Here is a 24,844-nt window from a genome sequence, read left to right on the forward strand (position 1 = left end):
TCTGTTAAACGGAAATTCAATAATCAAAAAAAAAAAATGTTTAAATATAAATTAAAAAATTATTACAGGAAAATGAAAATAAAATGAAATTGAAATAAGCAAAATTAATGGAACAAAAAGGAAAATAAATTAACAATTTAAATTGATGTGAAATAGAAAAAAAATGTTTGGAATATTAAAACCGATAACTGGAAATTTTGAATCTAAAAAAAAAATGTATATAGAAAAATCAAATGAATAAAAAATGAACCATCAGTAAATTGTGAATAAATTTTTGAAAACTTTTCCACCGCACATGAAATATTTGAAAAGTGATCTAAAACACATTTGTTTGCTATTTACTGAATTTATTAAAAACTATTTGCAAAATTGGCTAACAGACATGCACTACACATGATTATTGAATTGAAATAGAGCATCAAAGATCTACTAAACAATTAAAAAATACAACTAACAAGAGCAATATTCAAATATTTAAACGTACGTCGAGATATATGTATATATAGTATTTAAACTGAATTGTCTATTTGATCTCGATTCAAATGCAATTTGTCATTAATATGTATCGAGTTTGCAATTTGCAATTATTTTGTTTTGTTGCTTTTTGGAATTCAGAATTGGACTAAAATGAGTTGTGCTTTGAGCTGAATCTTATTAAGAGAGGAGATAACAAGATAGTTCCATATATGATGTCGCTGTTTGGCTTTACGGCACATGTTGAACATTTGCAAACAAATATTTTGTTTAGACGTCGCTAACATCTAGCTGGTGTCCTCCTCCTGCTCCTGCTCCTCCGCCTCCGCTTGCTGTCCAAAATTCAAATGAATCTGACACCAGCGCTTATGCTTCTCCCCCAGCCGACTCTCCACACGTCGCACAGCGATCAGAAATGGATGCGCCTCGTAATCGGATTGTGGCGGCAAAGGAGGTAGATACAACGATGACGACGACGATGTCATGCCACTGCGAGCGACGCCGGTCAGCAGACGCACCGACTGCTCCACAATGAACTTGAGGGCGGCGCGTCGATGCAGCTCGAAGCAATCGCGATGCCCATAAAGCGTTCGCTGCTCCACACACAGACGCACATCGCTGGCGGCCACATTGCAGCAGTAAAGAAACGATCGCAAGCGTTGCACACTCACGCTGCTCCGCTTGAAATCCGGCAACAGCAGTTGCAACACTGCCTCCTCGGCACTCTCGTCAGCATCCGCAGCAGTTAGTTCGTACTCGGCGAGCAGCTGCAGCAAACAACTCGGTTGCTCCTCGGCCGCATGGTAGCCCAGCTCGTAGGCACGCAAGAGCAGCGCCTGGCGATAGTGATAGCTGCTGTAGTCGCTGATGTGCTTGCGCATGAACTTCTCGGTGCGCATCAGCTCCGATTGCAGCAGACACGGCGCATTCTGCAGCACCCACTGGCGATGCGACCAGGCGTGATAGTTGCTGGCACAGCGATCTGCGGCACGCTCACAAATGCTGATCTCATGCGGCCAGTCGATGGCATCTGCACCTGCAATCGACGCAAGAAAGTATGCTATGAATTTTTGATGATTGATCTGAGGCAAATGGGAATGCAAATACTTGTTCGACCATGAGATACCCTGCATATCAACTAAACTTACTATTAATTATAAGTTTTACTTTATGAATTATTTGAGAAAAGTTAAAATGGTATTAAAAAACAAAAAACTTAAATATTGCTGCTAGTTAAAATCGGAAGTAATCTAAGTGTAATTTTGAAGCTAGTGTTGCGATTTTTGGTGTATACAGTAATGACTATAATTTTGAAGATTCTTGAGAATTTGGCTGCGATCAGATAAATGTAGAAATTATTTAAGAAAGGTTCTTATTAAGCTTTGGTTTTGACGATCTGGTATGTATTTTGTACTCTATGGTATATTTTGAATGTAGTACCTATATAAATATACCAAGTATGATATTCCGTTTCATTATTTGGTATATCTTAAACTGTTCGCAAATGCATTTGAGGTATTAATATCAATATTCATGTGCTTGTAAAGGATAACAAAGAAATTATATTATATGTCAACTCCCAGCAAGTAAATTAAATTGCAAATATTTATCTGACTACAAAGAGTACAAAATTCTAATATACTTGAGCTAAAGAAATCCCATCCACAAATTTGGAAAGCATAGATCTTATAGTTCCTAAGCAACTGGCACTTAAATAAACAGACGGACAGATGGATTAAGAGACAAAGAAGCAACGTACTTTGAAAGGAGTAGAGCCAACGACGATAGGCGAATGCCTCGTTGGACTTGGGCTTCATGGAGAGCACCAGAGCGGAGAACTGCAGCTCCTTGTTGATGGTCAGACGATTCTTCTGGACCAGCTGGCGACGAATGTGCCAGAACGTCGTCACATCCGGATTGATGAGAAGCGCCACATTCAGGTACTTGGCCAGGGCATCGCTCTGCTGTTGCTGCTGGAGCGTGCGCAGCTGTTGTTGCGTCGTCTGGCGACGATGCGTGATGAGCGTACGATGGGCATGATCGTACACATGACGGGCACACCACGATTCCAGGCCCAGATTATGCTCCACATGCACCACCGGTGACTTGTTGCAATTCGTCTCTTTGGGTATTATTTCGAACGAGGAGCTGCAATCAATAAGGCGATAATGAATACATATGATGTAGAGCTGGGTTGTGTGACGACTTTTTACTCACAGATCGGCATCCTTGAGAAAAACGGCGTTAATGTCACGTATGATCTTCTCGCAGAGCACTTTCTTCTCATTGTTGAACTCCACATTGATCTCCATAGTTTTGGTTTTTCCTTCTTCACCAGCTGCCGAACGACGATCGATTGATCGTTGATCGTTGATGTTCCTGTTGCTGTTGATGATGATGATGGTGTTGTTTTGTTTCTTTTGGCTCGATTCAATTGTATTAGGCACATTTATTACTGCCAATTGATAATTGTGGTCTGTCAATTGTGGCACATCGCTCTCTTCATTTCGTTCATCACATAGCAGCCTAAGGCAGTCGCATCATTCTCCGTCTCGTTCTTTCGCTCTCCGGTTAATTAAAAGATTCACTTTGGGGATTTAATCGGTGGTCAGCGCAGCAGGAGGAGGGAGCAGCAGGGGGGCGGGGGAAGGTGATGGTCACACTCAGTGGCTGAAATATGTCGCCAACAGTAGCACCATTCAAAACGAGAGCACAGCACAGAACAGCGCACAGCAGCCGGACAGTGCTGATAAATTTCAATTAAAATTGAATCTATTTGTTGATTACAGCTGTTGTTGTTGTTGTTGTTTCGCTACCGCTCACAATGTTGTTGTTCCTCTTGCTATTGTTATTGTTGTTGTTGTCGTTTGTGCGAACATGCGCCACATTTATTTAGTCAATCACGCATCGCCCGCTGCCGCCGCTTCTGCTGCTGCTACTGTGCACTGTTGTTTGCGGCATCAATTCACATAAAGCGCTAACGAAACACGTTAAACAAATTAGTTTGTAAATAAATGTGCCAGCCTCCTGTTGTTGTTTTCGTTCGTCGCTGCTCTAACATCGATACTTCATGTCTAACATCGATTACAGCCGTTTAACATAGCTCTGTTAAACTCAGTCTAGTAAGCCGCATAGCAAAACTGTTAAAAGTAAACATACCGTCTGTTAATGTGCATGAAAAATACTGAAAGTACCAAATGGCAGTTTAATTTGAAATTTGCGACCACACTTTGGCACAGATTTTTTATTTTTTCAACTTTTCTGTTATGCAAAAGCATCTCACATAATATTTCAAATAATAATAGTTGTATAAATAAACACTTGTAATTCATTATATTATTTGGCTGCAAAACAACATCGATGGTCACCATACAAAAATTCGATATTTTTAAAAACTAACAGAAACATCGATACATCGCTAAGCGCCCGCGATGTTTCTCCATCACTATTTCGTTTCTTCGCACGTGTGCGCGCGTTGTTTCGTTGACGCCGCAATTATTATTAATAATTAGGAAATATGAGCCACTTTCAGGCCACAAATGTGCGACGCTTTCAACAGAAAGCCCAGGTTGTCACACCCGACACAACATACTGGGATCGGTTAGGGGTAAGTGTGATATTGAGGAGTTTCCACATGTAAAGCTGTCTAAATATTGTTCTTTATTTATTCGAAAAAAAAACAGAAACCGGAGCTTCTGAAGGAACATTCCACCATTGACTATGTGGACTTCAGTCCTAGTGATCCCGATAACTTTGTGCTAACGTGTTCGGTGCGTGTGCAAATCTACAATCTGGTCACCAAGCTGGTGGTCAAGAATCTGTCACGTTTCCAAAAGACCGCCTATGGAGCATCGTTTCGTCAAGACGGCCGCTTGCTGGCTGCCGGCGACGAGGAGGGACACGTCAAGCTCTTCGACACGACCAGCCGTAACATCTTGCGTCTATTCAAGGGGCACACAGCGCCGGTGCATCGGACATTCTTCACCGCCGACAAATTGCAGTTGGCGAGCTTTGCGGATGACAAATCGGTGCGACTGTGGGATGTGGCCAACGAGAAGGTGGTGAAGACCTATGACGATGTGCACACAGATTACATACGCGCCGGTGCGATGCATCCGCAAGCCAGTCATCTCTTTGTTTCCGGCGGCTACGATGGCAAAATCAATGTCTACGACACACGCACTGCGGACGCGATCACGAGCACCTTGGATCATGGCAGTCCCGTTGAATCAATGCTGTTCCTGCCCAATGGCTCCATCTTTATCACCGCCGGCGGCACACAGGTGCGTGTTTGGGACATGATCAGCGGCTGCCGACTGCTCACCACGATGTCACAGCATCACAAAACTGTCACCTGTTTGCGTCTGGGTTCGGATGGCAAACGCTTGTTCTCGGGCGGTTTGGATCGCCATGTTAAGATCTATGATGTGAGCACGTACAAAACGGTCCATACGATAACCTATCCCAATGCCGTTGTCAGTCTGGGTGTGGCCGCCAAGGATCAAGCGGTTGTTGTGGGCATGGTCGATGGTCTGGTGTCCATACGTCGCATGGTCGATGACAGCAGCAAGTCCAGCCAGCTGACGACCAACAAGTTTGCCCAGCGGCGGAGACAACGGCTCAAACAGCGCATGGCGCCGCCCAACAACACCGAGCCAGTGGATCATGTGGTGCGCCATGCTCGACATCGTTTGGCACAGCGCGTCTTTGATAAACATTTGCGACAATTCAATTATATTGAGGCACTCGACGCGGTGCTCATACCCCTGTACATTGACCAGCAACCGGAGATGGTTGTGGCGCTAATCAATGAGCTGTTGCATCGCAAGGGTTTGCAGCGGGCGCTGGTCAATCGGTCAGAGGAGTCGACCATACGATTCATCAAATTCCTGTCCATGCACATTGGCGAGGTGCGTTTCATGCGTGTCCTATTAAATGCGGCCTCCAATGTGCTGGATGTGTTTGAGAAAACAACGTTTGGCTACAGCAACAATTTATTTAATGCCCTCGTGGAGCTGCGTCGTGTGATGAAGGCAGAGATTCGTTTGACCACCGAATTGTTGCAGCTGAAAGGTGCACTCGAGATGATCATCGGCGGGGCGTTGGACAACAATGAGGCAACAGAGACGAAGATCAGCTATGTGCAATCAAAGACGACCAAAATGCTGCCGTCCAAGGCTGCCGCGAACTATGTGGTAATTGTCGATTAATCGATCGCAATGCGATCGCTGATCGATGATAGTGGATCTAGATTTGGTGGCGCGCTCCTCGCTTGAAGAACTCGATCTATTGACCAGGCCCCAAAGCGACCAAAAAGCATTTTGGGAGCCAAGTCACGATGTCCGAGAGCTGTTGCTGGTGTTTTAATAATCGTTGTGATCGATACGTTTAGTTGTAAGAACATTTCTCCAAAACTTGGCATCTTTTGCGATTTACAATACGACTTGCAAATTGTACAAAATTCACATAGTTTGTTTTAATAATATAAGAAAAAAAAAATGATAAAACAATATTAATGATAATAAAAAAAAACAGCAAGTTTTACGCTTATGTTAAAAGTTTTTCGTATTTTTTTTTGTTTTGTTTTCATCAACTTTATACGTTACGTTGTTTTGCTTTTCTGTTTATTGTATTTATCATTTATGGTACGATTATTTGGAAAGACGAATTTACAGTTAGAATTTGCTTATGCTCATCTCCTTTTTCTTGATCTTGTTGTTGTTTTCGTTTCGTTAAACTTTTCTAATTGTATATATGCTACATATGTATACATAGATATATACTATATATTTATATATATACTCTATGTATTTGTATAACTACATCCTCGCATTTAGCATTTTCCTTAAAGTCTAGAGAGAAAAAAATAAAGTTATATGCGTTTTTGTTTTGCATTTGTTGCACAACTTAGAAAAATATTAGTTAATATTTATATATATATATAATAATAATAATATGTATATGTATATGTTCGATTAAACTAATTTTACAAATAGGTATGTATGTATGTGGCTCTGAAGGTATGCGTATATATATATTATATGGGATTGTGTACTGTGTGTGTGTGTGTGTTTGTCAGCTGTATGCCTGTGTGTGTGAGTGTGTGTTGCATTTGTCAACGCTCCAAGCGAGAAGGAGAAACTAAACGAAAAACATTTGCAGGCGGGTGATGTAAATAGTGAACACACCACAACACAACACAAAAATGACAGCGACAACAGCTGCCAGAATCGTTTACAATTTTCTTCTTCATTTACATGTTACATTTACAACTGCTATCGCTATTGCTATTTTCATATATCGTCTCGTTATAGTTAATCGATGTGTTAGCATGAATGATGATCGATATGCTAACGATCGATTAGACAACGCTTCACGTTCTCTCACACAATATTCTCTTTCTCTTTTGGGGATAGTAATTGTTAAATTATTCATTATTCTTGCTAGCTGTACAATGTTATCTTTTACACTTACAAACATATATATATGTATATGTATATAATTATCATATATTTAATTCTATGCGTTTTCAGCTTAACTCTAGTGGGGGGCTGCCGGGGGAAAGGGTGAGGGGTTGGGGGAGAAAAGTACATGCAGAATTATTAACAAAATGATGCCAGGTTAAATGGATGCGGTGGCGGCGGACACAAAATAATACAAAGGATACGCATTAAAAAAACATCACACACAGGATATTCGTGGTCTTATACTTGCATCTTAAGTATACCCTACATAAATATCTATCTGCCTGTCTCTGTTTATAGTGCATACACAACACAAAACTATAGAACACTAGGAAATCGCAAGCAATCAAAAAGAAATAGCGGGTTGTCGATTTGTTGCTGCTGTTGATCCGTTTCGTTTTCTTTTTGCTGCTAATGCTGATGTTGATGTTGGTGTTGGATAATATGTGTAGTTAGCCATGTTGTTGTGTGTTCTCTATAGTCTAGAGTTGGTTGTGTGTGTTCAAGAAACTGCCTTTTGATTGCATGTATGCTGCTGCGACGATGACGACATTTGGCAAAAACATCCACATCCATAATCCACATCCATGTCCGTTTGCTCCTTTAACTTTAAGCCATACAACCCAGCGAATCTTAACCATCCTCCTTGGGCGGCGTAAACCAACCTGCAAAGTAAACAATACATTTTTTTAATAACACTACATAGATTGAGAGCAGAGCGTTGAGCGAACCGTTCTTCTCGTGGATCTGCACCAGGGATTTGAAGCTTTGCTGGGCCCGTGCTAAACTGTATTGTCCCTGGTTGAGCGCCTGATGATGTAGATAAATGTTATTAGTTTTGGGTGTCTATAATAGCTTGTAACAATCAATCAGTCGTACCTTGGTAGCACCAAATTGTATGCGCGCCTTGCCTTTAACCAGCGTTGCAGCGATTTGCATGATCACGGCCTCCACTGTGTAGGCGGAACTCCAGCCTTGTTTCGTCAGCAGTTCCATGCAAATGGCGCCGCCAATGAGCACATAGCCACCTAAGAAAATGCAGCATAAGGTAAGTATTTCAAATGTTATTTGTATAGGAAGAAGTGAGACGCACCTGAGATGATTGGATGCACAACACGCACAAAGGGTGGCTCAAAGGGATACGTCTCCTTGAACAGTATGTTGAGCAATATGCTGTCCTTGCCCTCCTTCTCCTTCAGCTGCAACAGATCGCTGTGCAGCGGACTATCGGGATCAACGGACTTGAGGCGTATATTCCACTCGTAAATGGAATCGTTGACGAGCTCAATCGAGTACATGTTCTTCTTGAATGCATCGGACCGATAAATATCACGCAGTTCTTTCATCAGACGATCTGTTGCCTGCACGGAACCAGAAACTGAACCCTGTTTGTTTTGTTTTTTGTTCATCGCAAACACCAATTCAACAGAGAAAGCGAGACAGTAGCATGAAAGAAAAATAGAGATATGCATTGTATGTGAGTGAAATAGCAAAACAAGTTCTGGATAATAAGAGTTCCTAAATTGGAAATCCAATAGTTTCCCAACTTGGAAAGCATCGTCGACAGCGCTTTGTACTTACTTTTAAATAGTCTTGTCTTTGACTTTGACGCAGTCTTTCTAAAGTCGCTAAATGTTCCACCTCCATGTCGTCTTTCTGTAAATACCGAATCGAATATATATAGGCAATCAATCATATAATTGAATAGAATAGAAATGATATGTGATACTCACTTTGTTTGTACTCCGTACATCATCCATTTCCAGTGGCAGATCCTCGTCGCCTTCGCTCTCCTGTTCGCTCTCACCGATGGGATCCTCGATCTCATCCTGATCCGAATCGGTCTCCTCGTTACCATGTGGACCCGGTCCAACACCTCCGCCTCCACCACCGCCGCCGCCGGAACGATCCAAGCGCAGGGGTGATGCGGAGGGTGGCGGTGTTTGCAGCGGCAGCGTTAAATTATCGATATCGGGTGGCAGTGGAACATTGTGTAAACGGCATAGCTCACGCAGCAATATGCCAACCTGTAAGGCAATAGACGGACAATGACATTAGCTTTTTAGATACGACAATACTAACATTACATCATTAATATGCAATCAAAATTAGGCCAACAATGCTTCAACTTTTCGATAATTAAGTTCGTTAACTGCAAAATTAATTCAAATTTCAAGCCTAATTATCAATCATCGTCTGCGTATATTGAGTATTGCTTAATTAACAATTAAGAAAACCCTACAATTAAATATCTCAGCGTAAAGCTGTGGTTTCCCCTCAATTTGTAATTTAGCTATAACTACCCAATGACGTAACTATAATTCATCACTTATATATTAACTTCATTTTTAGGAAAAGAAAATTACTTAGTCAAGACAAATTAAAAATAAAATAACTTGTCAGTTTATAGCGTATTCGTAATACAAATCTCAGAAAGTATTAGGAATGTGTATACTCGGGAACTAGAAATGTTGTCACCAAATTTCACGTCCCTAGCTACTTTAGACTTACGAGATCTAGGAGATAGACAGAATAATCAATATATCGACAAGTCTTAATGTCTCTTTCTCCTTGTTCCACATTTCGTATTGTCAACTATTCCTATAGGAATACCCTTTGAAGAGTGGGGAAGTGGGGAGTGTACATACATATGTATTGCTTACCTGATTAATCACGTGATTATCACGACCATTTGTGTTGCTAAGGATTTGCACGGCATTTGTAACACTCGTCTCCTCGCTCTCGGCAAACCAAACTGGCGGCGATGATGGATACGTTTCCTATAACGACAAAAAAACCACATAATAATGAGATGCAAGATCAAGTACATCAAGAGGAAACATCAGCATCAAAGAGGGAATGGTGGAAAGGTGGGGAGGGGGGGACAGCGACAACAAAAGCAGCGTCAATGAAATTACGCATATAACCTTTAATTAGATCGTTGAACCAAACGACAGAGTTGACTTGAGAGCAGCCGGAACACAGCCGCTAACTTGGCAAGTTGTTGGCAACTTGGAACGGACACACACATACGCACACACATATTAACACATACAAGAGACAGCGCAGGGGCAATGAATCATAAATTATTGAAGCACGCTGCCCCCTAAAATAAGAATCAAACACAGCAACAACAGCAATAGCAAGAAGAAGAGATGCAGCCATTGACAGCGTGAGAGAGAGAGAGAGCGCAACAAAATAAAGGTGCAAAATGTACAACGAAAAGTGGGATCAACAAAATGAGAAAAAAATCAAATTGCGTGAAAGCTGCACAATACGTTTAGGTTAGAGGGAAAGGGACAGATACCACACAGCGACTAAGCTGCGGCTTAGCTGACAAAGTCAAGAGTAGAGTCGAAAGAGAGCTTTCGCCGAGGATTAAGGTTTTAAGCACAGTGGAAATTTACCAGCACTATTTTTGTTGTTTCTGTTCTTGTCGCTCACTCGCTCGCTCGCAGGAAGCACTCAACAACGTACGGTGGTATCGATAAGCGATAAACGATATGCGATACGATCGTCCAATTGGTGGTGCAAACAACTCGATATATGTATATACAAACATAAACAACGTCGTTGCTCGTTAATCGCATTGCGTTGCAGTTGGCAACAAAGCTGAACTGATAAGGCAAATGGTATTGGGGCAGGTAGGAGAATGAGGCAGATAAGTAGTTAGAGAAGCAGCAGCTTTACTTACCGTTATGTTCGCATGGATGTCGTAACGCTTGCCATTCTTATCGATGAACCTGCAGAGCAGCTCGTCTACGCTGGAATTGAGTATCTGAAAGCGTTCGTGATTCTTCGGAAAGATTTTCTCCAGTGTTTTGATCTCCTGCTTGAGTGTGTTAAGGCACGCCATATTGGCGGGCGAAAAGGCAACGTGACGACCGATGCAAGTCAGTCACGGATTCGTCGCCTCCGCTTTCGTTCGTTGCGCTTGATGTTTTGTTATTGCACACTCACACACACTCGAGACTCACTTACACTTACACAGCAAATGCAAGCGCCGTTGTCGTCGCTGTGTCTAAGTTTTGTTTCAGAATATTGCTTGTTTTTATTGTTGTTGTGGTGTAGCCCTTTCTCTCTTGCTCACTCTTGTATTTGTCTTGTGCGTTTGCTGTTGTTGTTCGACGATAGATGGCGTTATAGAAAGCTGCGCTTTGCCAGTTGTTCTTCGATTATTCTTGTTTATTGTGGTTTGTTGTTGTTCTTTGGAGGTAGATTGTATTATAATTTCCTCAAGAGCTCAGCAACTGGCAGCAATGTCATCATCACCATCATGTTATCATTTCACACACGCGTTGTTGCCAATATTATCCTGTTGTTGTTGTTAATCCTTGCCTTTGCTTTTACTGCACTTCACTACACTTCTTTTTCTTCAGCGCCCCCTCCGCACAGCATGCGCTCAGCTTTGGTCGCGAACGCTTTTATGCTTTTGCTTTGCGATTAGTGCTTTGACTTTGAGCAATGTCCTCTCTCTCTTTCTCGCTCTCCCTCAGGTGTCCTTTGATTGGTGGGGCGCACTCTGTATATTTGAAAACGATAAAAGCACGTGGTTTATTTATGTTTAATCGTTGCAAAAAACACATACTCTGTACACATATGCAAATCACTTTTAGTTTTGTGAAACTCTACTCAACAAAAACATAAAAAAAAAAAAAAAAAAAAAAAAACAATTTGCATTAGAAACAAAACTTTTACTACGCTCGACGTTTTGTTTCATTAGCATTTTGATGTTTGGCAAACAGTTCGCTTTGTTTTCCATTATTCAGACTTGCGCATCTTGTAATTTTCATACTGCTACCAGCTTGTTTTTATTTTGTTTTATTATTTTCTGTTTGAATTTTACCGATTTTATGCTGTCTTCCATTTCAATTACAATTTCGTTGTAAAACGATTTTGCAAATCGCACAAAGAAATCGTACAACAACAACAGAGAAAAAAACAAGAAGTCTGTAAATGCTGTCAGCTGTAGCGGCGACAGTAGAACAAAAGTCATTTGCAGCAAACGAAACGTAGCCAAAGTTGCGACTCTCTCTCAACTTCAGCATGGGGAAGAAAAGACAACAACACAATGCAAACAACACTGAACTGTGCTTTCCTTTTTTGGCGCCTCCGGCGGCACTGTGCACTCTGCTCAGGTTGTGTGTGTGAGTGAGTACGAGAGAGAGCCGAGAGGCCGCCAGCTTTGACAGCTGCTGGACTGACAACTGAAGGCGAATTCAATGTAAAATCTACATGCACTCACACACTCATATGTACGCACAAATAAACACACATTCACACACTTATAACGCTGGAAGCATGGAAGTTTACTGTGACTGTCAACGCTTTAATAATTTTTAATGTTTATCTATGAGCACACACACACATGCATTGCACGTAGCAGTAAATTGACTTTTTACTGTCGCTGCATCGCCGCCATTCTTCTGCACTTTGTTTTATTCAATTTACCTTGTCCTGCACTTTACACACATTCAAAACAGAAAGAGAGGCGAGATGAAAAATGCCAAAGCCAAAGAGCAGCTCCTTTGTTTCCCCGTATTTACCCCACACGCACACACACACGCACATTCACTGTTAACTCGTTCGCAATTTGAGTTCTAAATGTGACCAGCACATAACAAAAAAATCAAAGAAAACAAAAACAAGTGCAAATAAAAGAAAATTGTAAAGACAACAATAAACACACGCACTCACGCACGCACATTATGATAAAAAGAAACGGAGTCAGTCGCACGCCGCCCGCTTGGCACCTTTACGACAACGACATCGACTTCGACATCATCAACATCGTCGTCGATCATCGACCAGCAGTTTAAGTGCAGCGCTCCCTCTCTTTCACGCTCACTCGCTCTCTTATTCACACACTCCGTCGTCTCCGTCCGTCGACTTAAGCTGCGAAATTTTTCTGAAAAATCACTTTCGCCAGACAGGCGCCGTCGCCGTGCAAGCGACACACACACGCATACGTATGTACGTAGTACGTACGTAAAAAAAAGTATATGTATGTATGTACGTGCCGAAAGCAGTCGCAACAGAATCAGTCAGCAGAGCCAGCAATGACAATCGAAAGAAGTTATCGGTGCGCTTGCGTTGCCTATCGAAAGGAAATTCGCACTCTGCACTATCCCACACACACATGCATATTTATGGCATAAACATACACACACACGCACGCATATGTACATGCAGATGAACGTATGTGTGTATGTAAACGTTGGATCCACTAACGAATTGTGCTTGGCTGGTCATTCGCTCCCTTTCACTCACTCACTACAAACAGACGACACCACAGCAAGAAGTTGGTAGATTCGTCATTGTTTTCAGCACAAAATTCCCACTGTTTTTTATTTCTTTTTCATTTTGAAGCCTAACGAAATGGCTGTTTTGGCTGCTGTGCTGTTTTTCTCTTTTTTTCCATCTCGGCTGCGAGCAAAATCAATTGCTTGCTATACTACATACATACATTTGCACGAAAACCGAACGTACATAATATGTATGTATTGATGTACGTACATACACACATGTTTTCGTTACCCTCCAAACATTACAATAGATCACACAAAACATCTACGAAAGTGTCTGTGTGTGTATGGTATGCAGACACGCACTCATTTACCTATGCAGGCATTTACCTGTGCACAATATGTATATATTTTAAGCTGTTTGTAAGTGTGCATATGTATATATTTGAAAGTTTGCAAGATTGCACTAATTCGCCTTCGCCATATTTTTTGTGGCAATGGCTCTTTTTGTTTGGCTGTGTGTGTGTGTTTCGTCGTCGTCGCAGCAGTTGTTTCACTTGTATTTGTGTGCGGACGCGAATTGCCTTTTTTTGTATTTGTATTTGTTATTGTTCTTGGTTGGTTTTAGTCCGCACGCTTTTTTCTTCGCAGTTCGCGTGTTGTATAATTGTTGTTGATAGTTGTTGCGCACACACATTCAAAATATACAGATAGATATGGCGTTAACTAAAATTATTATATGCTACCGAATCTTAGCAATCACGTAGGCGTGTAAAAGTCTCCGGAATTATAATCTATGTACATCGTCTTCCGCGAACGTCTGACGATATTTCTTGCTAAAAGCAGTGTGACCGCACCACGATTACCGCACAAATGCCAAGCGATACTCATAACATTACGCGGCAAAAATTATGATGTTTTGCAGTGAAGCCAAAACAAAAAAAAATAAAAGATTTACCACCTCAGTTGAATTTATTATTGATAGAACCTAAAAATTAAAATAAATATAATAAATTATATATCGATAGACACGACGAATGCAGTGTTGATGCCATTAATAATTGCTATCATTATGTGCTATCGGAATTCGGCAACAGCAGTAACATCAGCTGGTATCTCTGCTCGACACTCACACACACACATTTATGGCGGAGACTGCTTACTATAATGTCCTTATCAAAATGGATGAAATAAAACATTTACTAATAATTTATAATAATAAACTACATTGTTTTGTTTAATTTATTTTTGAGCTTTTCCCAGTATTTTACGCTTTGTTTTTCGTTTTTCATAATGATACAATTATAATGTTTTTTGTTTTTGTATTGTGTTTTACATTCTGTAATGCTGATTGGCTATTCAAAGGGAATTTGTTGTTGGTGGTGGTGTGGGGGAGGGTCACATAAAATAAGTGTCCTATATTTATGTATGTACTATTTGTTTGATTAGGAAGGGGTGGGGAGTACTTCAAGTCTTTGTATTTTATTTAAGTTTATTTAGATAATATATCCAGGCATATTAAATCGAAGAACTTAAAGCACAACGGAATGAAACTTGAATATTAAATGTTATGTTTTCGTTTTGTGTTTTCATTACAATATTTTTTTTTACGATTTATATGTAGCATAATTGAATGCCTCGCCATTAGCTAGTTTGAACAAAATAATTTACAAAAAAAAAAATGCTAGAATCGCTTAAGTTTTGTTTTCTTTTTTTGTCTTTGTTTGTTGGGCACGTCAAGCAATGGGCATCCCCGCCCGTACCCCCTCTGTGATCGGCCTATCAGTCCACCTTCCGCTATCGATTGTCAAACCCCGCTCCCCCTCCCCTGGTTGTAGAAAAAAAGAAGTCATCGAGTGTGATCGATGGCACATCGATGCCCAAATGCAAGCGTGCTCCACAATCAAATTATGTCCCTGCCCACTGACTGTAAACATGTGCAAAGTGTATGTGTGTGACTGTGTTCCTTCTAGCTCTCCTACGCTCTTCCTCTTCATCTATCTCTATATCTCTCTCTCTTTCCCTCTTTCGATCTGTTGCCAATGATGTGCTGAAGTGTTTTTGTCATGCATTTAAAGTTCACTGTGTGGCGTATTTGCATCCACCGTAGGCGTGGCAGTCACTGTCTCCTTCTCCTGCTCCTCCTTCTTCTCATCCTCCTCGGCTACTGTTGCCTCCTCCGCCGTGTTGGGCGCCTCAGCCTGCTCAGCATTCTCCGACGTCGCTGCTTCCTCCGTTCGCTCCTCCTCAGCATTGCTGCCATTTCCGCTGCCAGAAGACGCCTCAGCTTCATCGCCGCCCGCCGTTGTTGTTGTCTCCTTGGGTTTCTTGATTTCGGGTTTGGCCTTAGGCTTCCAGTTCTTGATCTTATTCATCAGATACTTGACCTCACGATCCAGGACCGACATCTTATCGGTGATATCCTTGACGGTCAAACGGACATCGTCACTGCGACTTAGCTTCTTTTGGGCAGCCACCTCGGTTTTCAGCCACGCGTTCGTTTCATCAATCACCTTGTTCAATGTATCAATCTCCACTTGCGTGTAGACATCCTTGTCGGGATTCGTTTCCTTGGTGAGATTGCGGGCCGAAGTCATAAACTTCTCGGCACCCTCAATCATGCCCTTCAGCGCCTTGATGGCATCCGGTCGCTCCTCATGCTCCCAGTGGCGGGCCAAGAACACATTCGACAGCTTCTGCAGTTTGGCCAGCTTATTCTCGTAGAGCTCCGGCTTGGGATTCTCCACATCCTCGTATAGCCAATCCGCCAGTTTGCTGCACTCGGCCAACAATTTCTCCTTCTCCTCGGCGGTGGCGCAGTCGGCATATGGAGCCTCTTCGAGCTTCTGTTGCACTTCACCAATATGGGATTCGAGGGCATTGAATGCGGACTCGAGACGTATGCGTTGCTCCTCCACCTTGTTGATGGCCAGCAGCTTGGCCAGCGAACTGTCGTAACCGGCACCGCTCAATGGAGCTGTAAACTTGAGCTCTGATGTATGCACCACCGGCGTCTTAATCGTCACCAGTTTAACTGTCTCATTTTTGGCCTCCGCTGTCGTCGTCGATGGCTCCTCTGTTTTGCTGCCTGTCGCGGCCTCCTCATCGGACTTCTTGGGCTTTGCAGACTCCTCGCTGTTGGGGGCCTCCTCCTCAGCGGTTGGCTGTTCGCCTTGCTGGGTTTCGCCATCGGCAGTCTTCTCGGCCTCCTTGGTGAACAGTTTGCTGATGGTGCTGCCCAACTTGGCCAGCGTGCTGTCCTCGTCGAGTTCCTCGTCCAGCTTCTGCTTGTCGTAGACATACTCAACGCCCGTGCAACGGAAGATGCCCGATTCGTCCAGGTAGAAGTACGCCTTGATGCCCTTGTTGTCGACAATGTCCTTCTTGGACTTCTCCAACAGCTCCTTCACCTGCTGCAGCTGCACACGCGTCACATTCAGGCTGCCAAGCGCGGCCACTTCGGCGGCACTGTAACGTTCCAGATCGCCATAGTTCACATAGAATTCAAAGTCATCCGTATGCTTGTTGAAGGTGATGACCTTCTTCTGGGGATAGGGATTCATTTGAGCGAAAAGCACACGCTTCACATGCTTAACGGCACCTCCATCTCCGGGATCACGCTCAAAGGCCACTTGCAGGGGGAAGACAACCGCATCCTTAACGATAAACTTTTGCACCTTGAAGCCACTGGAGAGATCGGCTGCCTTGTAAACGGCACCCATTGTGGCGGACTCATCGGCATTCAGATTCTTGCCCAGCTCCTGTTTGATCAGCGCCTTGATGGTCTCCTGAACACGTGGCACACGTGTGCCGCCGCCGAACAGAATCACCTGATTGATCACATCCAATGACAGATTCGAGGAGGCCAAAGCATCCTCCAGGGGTTTTGTGGTGCGTGGCCACAGATCGGCGCACAACTCTTCGAGTTTCTCGCGTGAAACCGGCAGCTTAAAGTCATGATCCTCGAGCAGATTCTCGATCTGTGCATAATGATCGTTGTTGGCCGACAGCACGTTCTTAAGGCGTCCCGCCTCCTTGAATAGTTTGGCCAGGGCTCGCGGACTCGTTGTCACATCGGTCTTAGTCTTCTTCAGCGCATTAAACTCGCTGGCCAAATAGTCGCGCAAACGTAACTGAATCTCTAGGCCACCAAGAGTGCGATCGTAGCCAACGCCCAGCACTTGCACCACCGGATTCGTTTCCTTGGTCTGTTTATCCTTCACCACCTGATAACTGACAACGGCCGCTGACGTTTTGTAGGCACCCATGTCGTAGAACAGGAAATACTGAGCCGTCTCATTGATCTCGCCGCGATGAAAGACCCCATAGTTGAGTGCGACGGCAGCGTAGTCATTGATTAGCTGCAGCACCTTCAGGTTCGCCAGCTGAGCGGCGACGAGAAGCGCTTCACGTTCCGCCTGGCCAAAGTAGCCGGGTACGGTGAGGACGCATTCGGTTATCTGCTGTTCGGTCGATTCCTGAGCGTATTCCTTGGCCTTGGCCAGCAGTTGGGCGATCAACTCCTCCACGCTGAACTCCTCGGTGTCGCCCTTCTTGAACACAACCGTGTTGCGCTCCTTGTCACCCACAATCGTGTAGTAGGGAAAACGTTTTCTGAAATTAAAAATTCAAATTACATTAACATGGAAAAGATTCATTTCAAATTACTACCATAATTCCGTAGGTTAAGCGTTAATTTTAAATTTAATGATAAATAATAAAATATGGGTGCGCAACTATCTAATGTAATCGATCACTAACGCACTTTAAAGCCAACGGGTCGAATAAAAGGACAAATTACAAATTACAGTGAGCTGCGCTGTTAAGTTAACATGCGCCATTGCAGGCTGCAATTACAGAGTGTGTGTTTAACAGCATCATGTAAATGCGTGCACTGTACATTAACATAAGTGTTAGCGTTAGCGTAACATTAACGTAACGTCACACAGAAACTTAACATGACGTGGCCCAGTCTCGCTCGCACACAAACACACGCACACATATGTACATATATAGCACGCACACTTTATTCTCGCGCTCACCTGTATAGATCAACAATGGGATTGTCAATGGTCTTGCCCAGCAGATCGAGCAGATAACCATAAGCTGCCGTCGGGTCACGAATACCAATCGTTTGAGCATCCTCGCCAATGGTCCGAACGCCATCACGGAATGCAATGATTGCCGGCGTTTTGCGTTTCGATTCACGATTCAAAGCGATTTCCATTGGGACGCCGGGCGATACGACGCCCACTTTAAACCATTCGGTACCCAGATCCACGCTCATCACAGCTGCCGACTGGACAAAAGTTGTGTGCGGCTGGAATGCCATGATGCACAACAGCATCAGCAGCACACCGCCGAAGCCTAGTTGCAACTTTTGCTGCAACATTTTAACAAGTCACTCTGTGTAAACGAGAGAGAAAGAGACAGGCAGAAACGGAAATGACAAAAAATTTAGTTAAAATGTGGGTGAAATAAAAGAATGCACAATTTGGCAAGAGAGAGAGAGCAATAACCTTTTAACACAGCACATTTGATTTTCTGCCAACGCAAGCAAAGAACCAAAGCAGCTGGTAGAAAAGCGGCAACCCTTCACTTTCCCCCCTCCACAACCATTCACTAAGGTAATTGTAATTCGTACTTACGTGTCGTATTCAGTTAGTTAGTTGGTATGCGCGTTGTTCGCAACAATGAGTATTTGATGCCACACACTCGGCTTCTGTTATTTTATTTCAGCAATTCTGTGATAATTAACAACATCTACAATTTACTAATGCCGAAACTGCTGCGAGTTTAAGTAGCCGCTGTTTGCTCTGCTGCTTTCAGTCAGATGTTGGGGGAAAGAAAACGTAGAAGAAGCAGAAAGCGTTGACGTGTAGAGGTGGAGAATAGAGATGGCACAAACATCGATGGCAAAAATAGTGCTTTTTTTAAGGCTCCATTATTTGTCGGCGTGTGTCCACAAACAACCATTTTTTTTATGCAGCTGAATAACATACATAAATATAAAGAAATTATTCTTTCAGCTGCGTTACATTATTTTTAAATTTTTATTATTTTTTTCACACTTAAAAAAAACCATTGTAATTACCAACATATGGTTACACTTCTTATGGTATTTTGGTATATTTCCAATACGCGTTAATTTCAACAGCATGATAGTTAATATCGATATACCTAAATGTTAAACCACTAACCATACAATATGTAAACGCTGATTGGTGTATGCCGAAAAAAACGCCAGGTGGCGCCACCATTAACAGTGCCCTTTAATGTTAGCTAACATTTAAGTTGAAATCCGTTAAATTTGAAGCGAATTAAACTCCTTACATAGCAAATTTTTTAATTGTGCAGATCAAGTCATAGTTTGACCTTAAAAGTAAAAGTCAATAGCAAATTTTATTGACCCACATACTTCTAGCATACTGTCCATTCAGCATGCACCTCAATTAACGACGATATTAAACATACATAGACTTTTCTTACCAACACAACTTGTCTGCGCCTCAAATGCTGACATATGTCAAAATATATTATTACGATACTCTACAATAAAAGCATTATCGATGGGGAATTGTGTAAAGCTGGATGAGTAAATGTACTAAACAGAAAACTTCAGCAAAATGATGAAGAATATTTTTGGATATTCTTGTATAGATTAAAGCTCAGCCATTTGTGTGGTTGTAGAGTATGCGATAATCGGATTCGCTTAGTTTTACGGTTTGCGGAATTAGAGCACCCGCGATTTCATCACAAGACCGCCAACTCAATGGAATAAAAAAAATCGACATTTTCACTTTCGCAATTTGACAACGTTAAGAATTTGATTTTTTGCTGACTGAAGGGTTCCGACCTCATAAAAGATCTATTCAACCGCATGCTCTTGCATAGTTTCGACCAACCCACCGATAACTGAGCATGCACGGAACGCGTCTTTTAACTTTTGCGGCCATCAGCTGCCTCGTGGCATTTGCTTCCGCCTCCGAGTACTTCGCCGAGAGCAACGAGGTACTCGAGGATCTTAATATCCCGGAGAGCAACGTCGAAGATCGCATCTCACGCTCGTCCCAGGCTATTCCCTCGCAGGCCTATGGACCTCCAGTCATCTACAACTCTCAGTCCAGCTACTCACCTCCAGCAGCAGCGCCAAGTTATTCAGCTCCAGCTTCATCTAGTTACTCTGCTCCTGCATCATCAAGCTATTCAGCGCCCAAGGCAACATCTTACTCGGCTCCAGCTGCTCCAAGTTATTCAGCACCTGTAGCTCCAAGTTATTCAGCACCTGCAGCTCCAAGCTATTCAGCTCCAGCTGCACCAAGCTATTCAGCACCTAAGGCATCATCTTACTCGGCTCCAGCTGCACCAAGCTATTCAGCACCTGCAGCTCCTAGCTATTCAGCACCTGCAGCTCCAAGCTATTCAGCACCTAAGGCATCATCTTACTCTGCTCCAGCTGCTCCAAGTTATTCAGCACCAGCTGCTCCAAGTTATTCAGCACCTGCAGCTCCAAGCTATTCAGCACCTGCCGCTCCAAGCTATTCAGCACCAGCCGCTCCAAGCTATTCAGCACCTGCAGCTCCAAGCTATTCAGCACCTGCCGCTCCAAGCTATTCAGCACCTGCAGCTCCAAGCTATTCAGCACCTGCAGCTCCAAGCTATTCAGCACCTAAGGCATCATCTTACTCTGCTCCAGCTGCACCAAGCTATTCAGCACCAGCAGCTCCAAGCTATTCAGCACCTGCAGCTCCAAGCTATTCAGCACCTAAGGCATCATCTTACTCTGCTCCAGCTGCTCCAAGTTATTCAGCACCTGCAGCTCCAAGCTATTCAGCACCTGCCGCTCCAAGTTATTCAGCACCTGCAGCTCCAAGCTATTCAGCACCTGCCGCTCCAAGTTATTCAGCGCCTAAGGCATCATCTTACTCGGCTCCAGCTGCTCCAAGTTATTCAGCACCTGCTGCTCCAAGCTATTCAGCTCCAGCTGCACCAAGCTATTCAGCACCAGCAGCTCCAAGCTATTCAGCACCTGCAGCTCCAAGCTATTCAGCGCCTAAGGCATCATCTTACTCGGCTCCAGCTGCTCCAAGTTATTCAGCACCTGCTTCTCCAAGCTATTCAGCACCTGCCGCTCCAAGTTATTCAGCACCTGCTGCTCCAAGCTATTCAGCTCCAGCTGCTCCAAGCTATTCAGCACCAGCAGCTCCAAGCTATTCAGCGCCTAAGGCATCATCTTACTCGGCTCCAGCTGCTCCAAGCTATTCAGCACCAGCAGCTCCAAGCTATTCAGCGCCTAAGGCATCATCTTACTCGGCTCCAGCTGCTCCAAGCTATTCAGCACCTGCCGCTCCAAGTTATTCAGCACCTGCAGCTCCAAGTTATTCAGCACCTGCAGCTCCAAGCTATTCAGCACCTGCCGCGCCAAGCTATTCAGCACCAGCAGCTCCAAGTTATTCAGCGCCTAAGACACCATCTTACTCTGTGCCTGCTGCACCAAGCTATTCAGCGCCTAAGTCTTCTGGATATTCAGCCCCGTCCGTTACAAGCTATTCAGCACCCAAATCCTCGGGATACGCTCGTATGCTTAATGCGCTGTTGGGCTCACCTCAAGCGTCCAGTTACGGAGGATCATCATCCGGCGGTGGTTACAGTGGATCTTCAGTTGCGGCGCCACCGTGTCCAACCAGTTATTTGTTCAGCTGCGATAGCGTATTCCAGCCAGCGCCATGCAGCCAAGGATCAGCAGCATATTGAACAGCAAATCGATAACAGGCTAATAAAACTTTTAACTAAATGCCGTTGTTTGATTTTTTTAATTTATCGATGCCAGATTGCACACACATGTGTGAAGAGAAAGAGCATCGAAGCTATCGGTAAAATCGATAACTTTGTATTTCAGAATGCCAAAATAATTAAACGATTCTTCTTTTTGGTTGGTATCAATTTTATTTTTGCAAATGTTCTTATGTCGTTTTACTAAGAATTATCACACTAAAAGCAACTCATAATAAATACGTACAATTATATATATGTGTGGTGTATATATGTTTTGTTGTATATATAGTTTGATATACTACATATAAATACCTGCACCTGCACACACATGCACGTGCATGTTCAAACGTGTATGTGCAATACATATTCATATATGGTATATAAGAATGTATTTTTTTGTTCGGTTTTATTATGCACTTTTTATTTCATTCTTTTTACTTGTTTTCCTCATTTTTGTTGCTGTATTTTACAAATAATTTCTTATAATAATAAGTATGTTTGTTCATTATTCTCATTTTATTTTGTTTGCGGTCTATATATTCCATTAAAAAGCACTTATGTATCCTTAAATGTCATCGTTATTATGCTACAACTACGATGTGTATATATATATTTGTTGTATATGTATGTATGCGTGTATGTATGTATGTATGTATTTGTTGTATATAGTATGTATGTATGTTTGTATGTATGCACTTATCCTAGCATGTAAGTTTGTTTGTATGTATGTATGAGTGAGTATTCAATGCGCTTCTTTCTACATACTAAACGTAAACGTAATCATCAAAAAGGAAGTAAGAAAAACGTTTCTTTCTACGATATACACGATAGTTACACGGCATCGATAGCTGCTGATATCGACGTTATCGATGATAACATCTAATAAGCAAGTGTTTGTTTGTTTATATGTATGTGTTATGTGTTGTTTTAATTGGTTTATTTCCCGGTTTACTTAATAAAACTCAAGTAAATCTACGCAGAGAAAAACGTCATAAAACTGGTCCATAGATTAAGAGGTATTATTTTAGTGTTGTGTATGTGTGTGTGTTTGCGTGTGTGTGTCAAAAACATAGTTTCAAAAAGGAAGCAAATTAGCTGGAAGCTTGGAATATTAATTTGGTATTCTTTTGTATTATTTATTTTTGTTTGTTTTGGAAATGGAATGCTTAATTGGAAGATACAGGCATTGAAATAATAAAAACAAAAAAAGTAATGCATAGAAATCAAAGTAAAACTACAGATTGAAGCGAGCGTTAAGATCGTTTCGATTAATCGATATCGATTATCATTGGCAGCATCTAAGAGCTAATTAGCGAACACACAACAAACTTGTTGTTTATTTTTGAATTTCATTTTATTCCGTTTCGTTAAAGGTTCAAGCTCATCATCGTGTCGTTGAACGACAGTCGACATTGGCAATGCCAAACAATGCTCCCCTCCCTCTTTCACCCACCTCGTCTGCCTCGCTCGCACTCGCGCCAACCACACAAACTGAAACTCACCGACTTCCCTCACCTTATTGGCTTGCCGAAGCAAAAAAAAAAAAAAACAAAACAAAATTTGAAGCAAGCTTTGAAATTTGGCATTCAAAACAAAACGAAATGCAATCAGTCAACGGAACAATTTGTATTGTTGTTGCCTTCTCGCTCTCACGCGCACTCACTATCACTTCCTCTCCCTGTCTGCCATTCACTCTACAGCTGTTGCGTTGGTATGTGAGCATATGGCACAGTGCTTTGCACTGTGTGTGTGTGTGTGCGTGTGTGTTTGACCCCCAAAAATACAGCAGTGGAGACATAACCCTGAGCTGGGTCGCAAAACCACGCAGAGTTCAGTTCAGCTAAGCAAATCGCCGAAAATATTATTTCTATAGCACACGGGGATGATCTCATGAGAGAGCAACAGAAAATTTAAAATGAAAAAAAATAAAAGAGTAACAACACTTGAACAAGGTTATGAAAGCTGCTTACGCATGCACTATAGTTACACTCTCACACACACGCACATATACACACACAAATGTGCGACAGCGCTGCCAACTTAGTCGAAGCTCAAGTCAAGGTTTGCTCACAAAGTGTAATGGAAATTCCAGCAGATAGAATTGATCATTATTTTTGGTTGCTAAAGAACTGAAAACTGAAACAACGAAAACGTACGTAGCTAATAAGAAATAATAATGAAAAATAAAATAATGGTTTTTGCATTTTTTGTATATAATTTATTTTGTAGCTCTGAACGCTTAGTAGAATTGCTCCTAGGCATAAAGTATATATGTATATTAACTAAAATGGAAATATAATTGTCATAAGCATTTATAATAATAATCATAATAATCAGCATAATAATAATATATGTAGTACGTCTAAAATTTTTCTAGTTAAACACGAAAAATAAAATAATACAATAAAAAAAAATAGGACAAAAAAAAACGTTAATAGATTTAATGGTAAAGGAAAGACTCCAATAATTGTCCTTTCCACTATGAACATCTTTTCACATTCTCAAATTTTGTATTGTGGGAAAGAAGCCTTTATGATTTTTTTTTGCAGTTTTGTTAACGATACAATTCTTTAAAATTTAAGCTTAAAACTTAAGCAATGAGCTTTGTTTTTGCCACTAATAATAATCATTGTTTTTACGTTTTTTGTTTCTTTTTTTTTTTTGGCAATCAAAACAATACTAAATAATAATAATCATATCAATAATAATGCGAATAATGTGAATGGTATATACTAGATTGTATGTGTGTGTGTGTGTGTAAAGTTTAACTAGGCTAGAAGACTTCTTTGGAACGACGCTCCGCCAAAGTATCATCATAAAAAATACAATAATAATAATGATAATGATAGTTACATATTAATAATAATTAGTTGGTAATATTTGCCA

General features: G+C 42.0%; 5 protein-coding genes across 9 annotated transcripts; 2 read left to right on the top strand and 3 right to left on the bottom strand.

Moving 5' to 3' along the window:
* Positions 1-343: 343 nt before the first annotated feature.
* LOC117576775 (protein prenyltransferase alpha subunit repeat-containing protein 1) lies at positions 344-3,547 on the bottom strand. The gene is made up of 3 exons (XM_034261830.2): positions 2,692-3,547; positions 2,234-2,622; positions 344-1,510 (listed from the first exon to the last, which is right to left on the bottom strand). The coding sequence occupies exons 1-3, from the start codon at positions 2,784-2,786 to the stop codon at positions 762-764; spliced, it is 1,233 nt and encodes a 410-aa protein (XP_034117721.1). The 5' UTR covers positions 2,787-3,547; the 3' UTR covers positions 344-761.
* A 367-nt stretch (positions 3,548-3,914) lies between these two features.
* On the top strand, positions 3,915-6,032 carry LOC117575434 (U3 small nucleolar RNA-associated protein 15 homolog). Its single transcript, XM_034259641.2, has 2 exons — positions 3,915-4,081; positions 4,158-6,032. The coding sequence occupies exons 1-2, from the start codon at positions 3,992-3,994 to the stop codon at positions 5,682-5,684; spliced, it is 1,617 nt and encodes a 538-aa protein (XP_034115532.2). The 5' UTR covers positions 3,915-3,991; the 3' UTR covers positions 5,685-6,032.
* Positions 6,033-7,356: 1,324 nt separating this feature from the next.
* Positions 7,357-14,023, bottom strand: LOC117569475 (ubiquitin-conjugating enzyme E2 Q2). Of its 5 annotated transcripts, none has more exons than XM_034250655.2 (9): positions 13,930-14,023; positions 10,633-11,460; positions 9,602-9,718; positions 8,672-8,965; positions 8,520-8,594; positions 8,032-8,323; positions 7,818-7,966; positions 7,670-7,748; positions 7,357-7,603 (listed from the first exon to the last, which is right to left on the bottom strand). In XM_034250655.2, exons 2-9 carry the CDS (start codon positions 10,792-10,794, stop codon positions 7,572-7,574), a joined length of 1,200 nt encoding a protein of 399 aa, XP_034106546.1. In that variant the 5' UTR covers positions 10,795-11,460; positions 13,930-14,023; the 3' UTR covers positions 7,357-7,571. The 5 variants fall into 5 exon arrangements, with proteins under 5 accessions (XP_034106546.1, XP_034106537.1, XP_034106555.1 ...); XM_034250646.2 differs by having other exon boundaries at positions 13,574-14,016; XM_034250664.2 differs by lacking the exon at positions 13,930-14,023 and adding an exon at positions 12,644-12,730.
* A 454-nt stretch (positions 14,024-14,477) lies between these two features.
* On the bottom strand, positions 14,478-19,037 carry LOC117578283 (hypoxia up-regulated protein 1). Its single transcript, XM_034263720.2, has 3 exons — positions 18,832-19,037; positions 18,226-18,589; positions 14,478-17,797 (listed from the first exon to the last, which is right to left on the bottom strand). Exons 2-3 carry the CDS (start codon positions 18,573-18,575, stop codon positions 15,256-15,258), a joined length of 2,892 nt encoding a protein of 963 aa, XP_034119611.1. The 5' UTR covers positions 18,576-18,589; positions 18,832-19,037; the 3' UTR covers positions 14,478-15,255.
* A 1,067-nt stretch (positions 19,038-20,104) lies between these two features.
* LOC127565431 (uncharacterized) lies at positions 20,105-21,785 on the top strand. Its single transcript, XM_052003649.1, has 8 exons — positions 20,105-20,287; positions 20,362-20,516; positions 20,733-20,852; positions 20,901-20,948; positions 20,997-21,068; positions 21,141-21,212; positions 21,285-21,404; positions 21,525-21,785. Exons 1-8 carry the CDS (start codon positions 20,105-20,107, stop codon positions 21,646-21,648), a joined length of 894 nt encoding a protein of 297 aa, XP_051859609.1. The 3' UTR covers positions 21,649-21,785.
* The last annotated feature ends 3,059 nt before the right edge of the window (positions 21,786-24,844 follow it).

The sequence above is a fragment of the Drosophila albomicans genome, chromosome X (genome assembly GCF_009650485.2).
Source record: "Drosophila albomicans strain 15112-1751.03 chromosome X, ASM965048v2, whole genome shotgun sequence".
Classification (NCBI taxonomy): Eukaryota; Metazoa; Arthropoda; class Insecta; order Diptera; family Drosophilidae; genus Drosophila; species Drosophila albomicans.